General features: G+C 44.1%; 1 protein-coding gene across 1 annotated transcript in view; it reads left to right on the top strand.

Annotated features, from left to right (window-relative positions):
* The window catches only part of rapgef1a (Rap guanine nucleotide exchange factor (GEF) 1a), an 85,916-nt gene that overhangs the window by 38,417 nt on the left and 37,499 nt on the right, over positions 1 to 10,000 (top strand). The window contains exons 2-6 of the mRNA XM_063195861.1: positions 33 to 187; positions 877 to 1,055; positions 2,503 to 2,665; positions 3,567 to 3,655; positions 4,161 to 4,373. Coding sequence (XP_063051931.1) covers positions 33 to 187; positions 877 to 1,055; positions 2,503 to 2,665; positions 3,567 to 3,655; positions 4,161 to 4,373 — 799 coding nt within the window. The remainder of the gene's footprint in view (positions 1 to 32; positions 188 to 876; positions 1,056 to 2,502; positions 2,666 to 3,566; positions 3,656 to 4,160; positions 4,374 to 10,000) is intronic.

The raw sequence follows: 10,000 nt of genomic DNA, 5'->3' as shown, positions 1-10,000 counted from the left end.
AATTCATATTCCCCCCTCTTCTCTCTCTCCAGATTCCCAGCGTTCTCATCTCTCCTCCTTCACCATGAAGTTGGATAAGTTTAAGGATAAGTTTCACTCCCCGAAGATCAAACGAACTCCGTCCAAGAAGACCGCCAAGCCGCCCGCCGAGAACACCCCCAAGACGCCAGAGAAACACGTCAACAAGGTGACACACACATGCACATACATGGTCATAACAATGTTGAAGTTACAGTTGTTGTGGTAGGGTACTTGTTGGTTTAGCACAGTGACATTGCATGCACTGCAATGCACTGCAATGCATGAATGCGGCAATGCCCGTTGGATAGGGGTGGGACGGGAGAATGGAGGAGCCGGTGCAGGAGAGAAATACAACACCTCTATCAATGAAACGGAGATGTGTTCATCGCTGGAATGTTTGTAGTTTTTACAAGTTACTGGATGTAACTCTGTGTTTACACTGTCTGTTCCAAGGATGCTGCCTTTTATTACCGGTATTTGATGGTAGGTCTAGTTTGCTGTGGAATGATGATATGTATATTGTTTTATGATTTTACCAAAGTTATACTTTTTAGTTTTCTGGTGATGGCAATATTTTCATATTAGGTCACATCAGTGTATTTATAAGAGACAAGTTGTTGTTGGCTAATAGTCACTGGCTCTATAGATTAGTCGACTATTAAAATAATCGTTAGTTTCAGCTCTAGAAACTTTTGAATCCTTCCAGTCTAATGTATTTTGTTTGTGTGTGTGTGTGTGTTTGTGTGTGTGTGTGTGTGTGTGTGTGTGTGTGTGTGTGTGTGTGTGTGTGTGTGTGTGTGTGTGTGTGTGTGTGTGTGTGTGTGTGTGTGTGTGTGTGTGTGTGTGTGTGTGTAGAACCTGAGTCGTCTGGAGGAGCATGAGAAGGAGGTGGTCAGCGCTCTCCGTTACTTCAAGACCATCATCGACAAGATGGCCGTCGACAAGAAGGTTCTGGAAATGCTGCCCGGTTCCGCCAGCAAGGTTCTAGAAGCCGTACTGCCCTTAGTTATGGTGGACCCTCGCATACAGCACAGGTAACACACACACACACACACACACACACACACACACACACACACACACACACACACACACACACACACACACACACACACACACACACACACACACACACACACACACACACACAATGCTGCCCTTAGTACAGAAGCCTCTCATGCAAGTTAGTAGACACATGAGTTAGTAGACACACACACACACACACACACACACACACACACACACACACACACACACACACACACACACACACACACACACACACACACACACACACACACACACACACACACACACACACACACACACACACCTCTCCATGCAGTACAGCAGAAGAGTCTTTCATAAATATGATTTCAGATTACACGCTGTGTAATTTCCGATTGCACACTGCACACATCAACTGCTCGGTGTGTGCGTGCGTGTGTGTGTGTGTGTGTGTGCGTGTGTGCGTGCGTGTGAGTGTGTGTGTGTGTGTGTGTGTACGTGCGCTGTTGCACACACTCCAGTGAATGGGGGAGCTGAGATGAGAGGAGTTCATTCACATTGGAGAGCCCTTATCTCATCACAGATGCTGAGCTCACACACACACACACACACACACACACACACACACACACACACACACACACACACACACACACACACACACACACACACACACACACACACACACACACACACACACACACACACACAGAGCCACTTCCGTCAAAGAGGCTTTGTTCTTCCTCTGTTTCTCAATGCTGCATTCTCTTCCTCTCGCCTCAACAACGCTGACTGTTCTGTGCCTCCATTCAAGCTATTGTGTGGGTTTCTGCAGCGAGTGTAATACTTCAATAAGAATTACAATTCTATTTCTGTTGTGTGGGATGAGAACAGGAACCGATTTGTTGCCACGAGGAACTTGTCATTTTTTCTGCACCACATTTTAGAAAGCGAATTCCCAGATGGCTATTTGGTTTTCGCTGCCTTTGTGTATCAATCTAAAGTAGCGCTGAACTCTTCTTCCATCAGGTTTTTGATGCCAATTCAATTTGTGATAAATTATTGCTTCTGGCTATATAATAAAAGGTTTGCCTGAAATCAAGATCATGCATCATGCAGCATTTTCCTCTCCTCTCCTCTCCTCTCCTCTCCTCTCCTCTCCTCTCTTCTTCTCTTCTCCTCTCCTCTCCTCCACTCTTCTCTCTTCTCTTCTCCTCTCTTCTCTTCTCTTCTCTTCTCTTCTCTTCTCTTCTCTTCTCTTCTCTTCTCTTCTCTTCTCTTCCTCACTCTCTTCCCTCCTCTCCTCTCCTCTCCTCTCCTCTCCTCTCCTCTCCTCTCCTCTCCTCTCCTCTCCTGTCCTCTCCTCTCATCTCCTCTCCTCCCCTCTCCTCCCCTCTCCTCTCCTCTCCTCTCCTCTCCTCTCCCCCCCTCTCTCCTCCTCTCCTCTCCTCTCCTCTCCTCTCCTCTCCTCAGTTCGGCGGTGTCGTCGTGTCTAAACCGCGTGTACCAGTCGCTAGGTAACCTGATCAGGTGGTCGGACCAGGTGATGCTGGGAGACGATGACATCAACCTTGACGACAAGGACACCATCGTCTCCGTGACGACCGTCATCAGGGCCGTACTGGACGGGGTCAAGGTGAGAGAGAGAGACAGCGAGAGCGAGCGAGTGTGTGTGTGTACATTATTTTGCTTAGCACTTGTGTTCAAGGGAGTTGTTATAGAATACACATAATAATAATAATAATAATAATATTAATACAAATGATAACAATACTATGATAAAAACAATGATACAGTAACAAAATATAGAATGAATAAAGTAATAATTGTAGAGGACATGTCATGTATGGAACTACAGGGGGGTCATAGTGTGTTCTGTTTGTTTATGACTGTCAGCTGGTCCCCATCTGTGGTCAGTGGTGAGTTCTGATTGGGTGTGGCTTTTGAGTGACAGGGGAATACTGGGTTTTGATTTGCTGGCTTTTCATATTTTGAGGTGTTACTCTGATCATAATCAAGAAGTCTCTCAGGTGCTGGTTACACGTATGTGGACATTTTCAAATGAAGTCTGTTAACATATAAAACACTAAATATGGATACAAATTAAAAACTTCAATGTAACAGGTGTTTTTTGGCCACCTAAATGGGATATTTTCTATTAAAAAAAAAAGCGTTGTTTTGAATGAGTCTTCTAAAGCTCTATTTATGTGTAAACCAGAAGCCAACACCAAGTGTCTATTTTCTTCAACCAGTCACCTATTTAGACTTTGACCTTGGCCCTCTCTGACCTCTCCTTGAACTTTGACCTCTGCTCTGACCCCTCATTGGTTCTCGACCTCTGGGCCATTTTCTTACCTGTTACCTGTTACTTATTACTTCTTGCCTTGTTGCTAGAGGTCAGAGCATGGGTCTGTTTGATTTTGTACGTTGCTGTGATCTCTCATTGGTCGTTTCCCATTTACCTTGACCTCTGCTGTGACATTTGACCTTTGCTGTGACCCCTGAGTGACCTTTTGACCTCCTCTGGTGACCTTTAGGAGCTGGTGAAGTTGACGATCGAGAAGCAGGAGCACCCCTCCCCCACCTCCCCCGTCAAGCCCCTCCCCCCAGCGGCCACACAGGAGAGGTGTGTGTGTGTGTCTGTCTGTCTGTCTGTCTGTCTGTCTGTCTGTCTGTCTGTCTGTCTGTCTGTCTGTCTGTCTGTCTGTCTGTCTGTCTGTCTGTCTGTGTGCGCATACGGTTGTGCGCATGTGTATATGTGCATCTGTGAACAATACTGCAGCCACTGTGTGTGTGTGTGTGTGTGTGTGTGTGTGTGTGTGTGTGTGTGTGTGTGTGTGTGTGTGTGTGTCTCTCTCTGTGTCTGTGTCTCTGTGTCTCTCTGTCTGTGTCTGTGTCTGTGTCTGTCTCTGTGTCTGTGTCTGTGTGTTTGCTTCCTTTCTCCTTTGCGTACGAGTCTGTGTGTATCTGTTTCGTTGTCCACTCCGTCCTTATGTGTACCTGTGAATGCGTATGTATGTGAGTGTGTGCGTGTCTTATTGTGTTGTTTCTCAACTCTGTGTGTGTGTCTGTGTGTGTGTTCACGTGTGTGTGTGTGTGTGTTCACGTGTGTGTGTGTGTGTTCCCCTCAGCTCGTCGGAGGCGGGCGGGGAGGAGGTGGAGAAGGAGAAGAAGGAGAAGGATAAGGAGGCGCAGCAGCAGCAGGAGGAGGTGGAGGAAGGAGAGGGCGAGGCCACGGCTACAGAGGGGGGAGGAGGAGGAGGAGGGGGACTCAATGACTCCACTGAGGAGGAGGTGGCACCTCCTAAACCCCCCCTACCGGGACTCAAGGTCCCCGAACACTGGTGAGATGAGACAACACGCGCACACACATGCGCGCGCGCGCACACACACACACACACACACACACACACACACACACACACACATACACCTACCAGGACTCAAGGTCCCCGAACACTGGTGAGATCACACACACACACACACGCACACACGCGCGCACACACACACACACACACACACACACACACACACACACACACACACACACACACCTGCCGGGCTCAAGGTCCCAGAACACTAGTCAGACACACAAACAAGAAGACGCACACACACACGTGCACACACATACACACACCTGCCGGGACTCAAGGTCTCAGAGCATTGCTACGACGCGCACGGATACAAACACGCACACACACACACAGTGATGAGACGCACATCTGTGTCTAACCGTATCTAAAGTTACCTTAAGTTTCCTTACGCATCTAAGAATAGTGGTCCTAACTTACGTTGACCTTATGACTCCACAATCTCTATCTATCTCTTCTTCCTCTGACTCCCTGCTATTTCTGCCTCTCCTCTATACTTCTCCTTTTAAATCCATCTCTAACTATGATGTTTTTCCCATTTGTTAAGCACTTTGAGTTACATGCCTTGTATGATACAGTGCTAAATACAATTATTAAAATTATTAAATTATTAAGTTCCTGGCTGGGCCATACTGCCCTACAATTTCAGAACGCAGTATAATTCAAAATGCCAAACTGAGAAAAAAGGCTTTAAAGTTTCCTTTCTGTCCACGCGACTGTGTTCGAGGTAAAGTGGTGATGACACTTCCATATAATACTTTTTTATGGTGAAAATTTATGCACACAAGAAAAAAGCAAAAAAAACAACATTATCATTACATTTTAGCTGAAAAATCATTATACTGCGCTCTGTTGTGGTATTACTGTCTACACCAAAACCACGGTGTCAATGGAGAAGTGCAGTATAATTCGCATTATACTGCGTTCTTGGCTATAGTGCAGCGGCTAACCAAAACAATCGTTCAGTTTGTGATACAAGCATGAAAATTGGTACACATGTAGCCAAAGGCATTCTAAAAAGAATTGGATATGGAGCCATCGTGAATTTTCAACATGGTGGCCATAGCAGCCATTTTTCAAAATGGCCGCCAGCAATAACAGTTTTCTTATGAGTAATGGATATAATATGACATTTTAGACACATTTACCATTCATACTACTTGGTAAATGTCTTATGGATAATTTAAAAGTTGTCATGAATATTCAAGATGACCGCCATTTTCAAGAAAAAGGCCATTACCGTTACGGAGCTGACAAAAGTCTGAAATTTAGAACAGGCTTCCTTAGGACCCAGTACTGCACTGTACTGTACTATACTATACTGTACTGTAATGTGAAAAACTGTACTGTACTGTACTGTACTGTACTGTACTGTACTGTATGCTACTGTACTGTACTGTACTGTACTGTACTATACTATACTGAACTGCAATGTGAAATACTGTACTTTACTGTACTGTATTATACTGTATGCTACTGTACTGTACTCTACTGTACTGAACTGTAATGTGAAATACTGTACTGTACTGTACTGTACTGTACTCTACTGCACTGTACTGTACTCTACTGTATGCTACTGTAGGCCTACTGTACTGTACTTTGCTATTCTGCACCGTACTGTATGCTACTGTACTGTACACTGTACTGCACCGCACTGAGTGGTACTGTACTGTACTATACTCTACTGTACGTTTCTATACTGCACAGTACTGTTTACTACTGTAATATACTGTACTGCACTGTAGGCTACTGTATGCTACTGTACTGTACTGTACTGTACTCTATTGTACTTTTCTATACTGCACCGTACTGTATGCTTCTGTACTGTACTGTACTGTACTGTACTGTACTGTACTGTACTGTACTGTACTGTACAACTATAGAACTGAAACATGTAGAGCATTCTGGGGTAACGTAAAACATAAAGCAAAAAAGTGTTGTGGGAATGAGTTATGTTAAGTACTGTTACCACTCAAATTCGTGAAGGTTAAAAAAAAAAGTCATGTGGCATTTTGTTTGGGGGGCAGGGGGAGGTATGGTAGACTATCCTTCCTCCCAGACTATTTGTGTGCCGTGCATATCAAGAAAATGAGTACCATAATGATTTACTTTTATAGTATATATACTGTACCATATGAGGATTGTTGTTTTATATAGATATTTCTCCTAGGGGTAAGGGTGGCAAAGACCTACGTTACATGTTGTCCATCAGCTGTCAGTTTTGAAGTACCAATTGAAGTACTCAGTGATTAATGAGCTAACTGTAATGCAACTTGTGACACAATTACTTGGTGAGGACTTGTTTGCAAATTCAGGAAAAAACAATTTACCTCTGCCTACTTACTCAACACCTACTTAGAAAACATTTCCATTTAATTTGAACTGAAGATACACATTGTACTGTATACTGTAGCCTATATACTGCGTAATCTGTAATGCCATTCTAAAGATGGCTGAAATGCACTCAATATGTACAATGCTACTTGTGAGAATGTAGAATTAAGTGATCTTATGGGTTCTTCATACATATGGAGAGGTCCTGTCCTTTACCCTCTCTCATACAAATAAAAAATATCTGTCAGGGAAATTAGAGGATGGAGAACCTGCTACCTTGGACATCATCTTGCACTGCCATTTCCTCATTCAGATGCTGCTCAGCAAGCATTAGCAGCAGGCGTCTATTCTCACCATAGTTTTAGTGTGGGAAATGCTCATTTAAATTCAGATTCAGAAAACAGCCAGTAAAATGTTGTTCAGTATCTGACTACTTGTATTGTCTCATCATGACAGATGAAATATTTGCTTTGCTTTCAGTAGAAATGTAATGCATTGCAATGCAATGTAGAATTGAATCAAATCGAATCGAAACCTCCCAAATCGTAATCGAATCGAATCTTGAGGGCAGTGCCAATGCACACCACTATGTAAGCTTAACTTAAATGTTTGTAGTTTCATCAATCTGGTCAAGCATACTACCACTGCCCTTTCATCTCTGCTGAGTTCCGGACTATATTAACATTGTCAGCTAAGTATAATGTCATTTAATAACAATGTAATGCATTACACAACATGACATATTGTATATGACAGTAGAAAAAAAATCGGAGGGCTCTTAGGCTAGAATTACAGCATATACCCTAAAGAAACACCATGCAAAGTGCTTTTCTAACTTCCGTAACGGTAAAACCCTTAACAGACTCCACTATTGTATGATTATCTGACATGGGCTGCCATCTTGAAAGAAACAGTGATACTATACTGTATATTAAGTATAGACTGAGATAAAAGGAAGCTTCTGGTTAATTGCAAAGTTACAAATTTGAATTCTGCATCATGAAAAATGACTGATTTGACACAGATATATCACCTATATCAGATAAATCATACAAGTGACGGCTGCCATCTTGAAAATGGCGGCCATCTTGAATATTCATGACAACTTTTCTATTATCCATATCACATTTACCAAGTGGTATGAATGGTAAATATGTCTAAAATATATTATATCCAAGAAAACTGTTGTTGCTGGCAGCCATTTTGAAAAATGGCTGCCATGGCCACCATGTTGAAAATTCACGATGGCTCCATATCCAGTTCTTTTTGGAATGCCTTTGGCTATATGTGTACCAATTTTCATGCTTGTATCACAAACTGAACGATTCCTTTATATTTTGGAGCTAAGCTATTAGACTACTAGTACGACGTAACCTCCCAAAACCAAAAAGCGCAGTATAATCAGTTTTTTGCGTTTTTTTCCGAAACGGGACCAAGTTGGGCCAAAAAATTTTAACACAAGAAAAAGAAGGTATTTTAAAGCCAATTTCCGGTCTAAACCCATTTTCGACCATTTTCAAGATACTGCGTTCTGATATTGTAGGGCAGCATACATCCAGAGTACTGCACTGCATTGCTATGGTGTAGGTCGATTTAGGTCTTAGCAAAGTTTCAAAGGAACAGTTTTCTTGCACCTTTGAAGCTTGCAAGTGTGCATGTCTTTGTAGTGTGTACAGCTCTGTGTGTGTGTGTCTTCACACATGACACCATGTAATGGAAACGCAGGAAGCTAGAAGTTAAAGTGTCTAATTTGGGCGTTTAACACACATTAACACAGGCAGCCTGGCAAGGCGGTAAATATAGACTTTCTCAGAAAGAGTGCGGAGTGTGTGTGTGTGTGTGTGTGTGTGTGCACGTGCCATGTTGTGTTTCTGAGAAAGTGTGTGTTCAAGACGGCAGTAGCGATTCCTTACCTGTGTGTGTGTGTGTGTGTGTGTGTGTGTGTGTGTGTGTGTGTGTGTGTGTGTGTGTGTGTGTGTGAGATGTCATGGTTCTGAAGAAGTATGTGGTCGAAGCTCAAGTCCCCCGATTTCCTCTAGCCAGCCTCTGTGTGTGTGTGTGTGTGTGTGCGCACGTGTGTGCGCGTGTGTGTGTGTGACATGCTTAATTTTTTCTTGCAAGCCTACTCCACCTGTCACTGAGTGTGTGTGTGTGTGTGTGTGTGTGTGTGTGTGTGTGTGTGTGTGTGTGCGTGCGTTTCTGTTGTGTGTGTGTGTGTGTGCGTGCGTTTCTGTTGTGTGTGGGTGTTTTTTTGTGTGTGCAGTTGCAAGCAAGTGAAAAGAAGTTGAGTCAGACTGAAGAGTAGGTCTGCACTGACGTATGTGTGTGTGTCTCTGTGTGCGTGTGCATGTGTGTGTGCGTGTGTGTGCGCACGCGCGGTTGTTTAGACTCAGTCTCACTGAAGACGTCTTCTCCAAAGCACACAAGCTCCATTCTTCGGCTGTAAGATCATGTCCCCTTGTGTTTGTGTGTGTGTGCGCACGTACGCGTGTGTGTTTGTGTGTGTGTGCGCACGTACGTGTGTGTGTGTGTGTGTGTGTGTGTGTGTGTGTGTGTGTGTGTGTGTGTGTGTGTGTGTGTGTGTGTGTGTGTGTGTGTGTGTGTGTGTGTGTGTGTGTGTGTGTGTGATCTCATGTGTGTCGTCATGGTCAGTATTTCATCAGTGTCCCTGTGTGACAGTGAGGAGAGAACACTGGAGACTGAAAAGGAGAGACCTTAGTTCTTTTTCTTCTTCTCCTTTCCTCTATCTTCTCCTCTCTTCTCTTCTCTTCTCTTCTCTTCTCCTCTCTTCTCTTCTCTTCTCTTCTCTTCTCTTCTCTTCTCTTCTCTTCTCTTCTCTTCTCTTCTCCTCTCCTCTCCTCTCCTCTCCTCACTTCTCCCTCTTCCTCTTCCTCTCCTCTCCTCTCCTCTTCTCTTCTCTTCTCTTCTCTTCTCTTCTCTTCTCTTCTCCAGCTGTGTGGATGAGCTGTTATTTGGACAATGGCCAGTGTTGTGTAATTTATGTGTTGTGTATTCCCGTCTGTGTCTGTCTGTGCGTGCGTGCGTGCGTGCGTGCGTGCGTGCGTGCGTGCCTGTGTGTGTGTATGCATGTGTTGTTTATTCCCATCTGTGTGTGTCTGTGTGTGTCTCCATCCAGCTGTGTGATCAGGGTTTTGATTGGATGAGTGCCAGTGGTGTTGGTGATGTCACATATACCAATGAGCCAATCACAGGCTGTCGTCTCGGGACTCAGGAAGTCCCTGGGCCCCTGAACAGCTGATCGTCCT

The sequence above is a fragment of the Engraulis encrasicolus genome, chromosome 3 (genome assembly GCF_034702125.1).
Source record: "Engraulis encrasicolus isolate BLACKSEA-1 chromosome 3, IST_EnEncr_1.0, whole genome shotgun sequence".
Lineage (NCBI taxonomy): Eukaryota > Metazoa > Chordata > Actinopteri > Clupeiformes > Engraulidae > Engraulis > Engraulis encrasicolus.
This window is presented reverse-complemented; position numbering and strand designations above follow the sequence as displayed.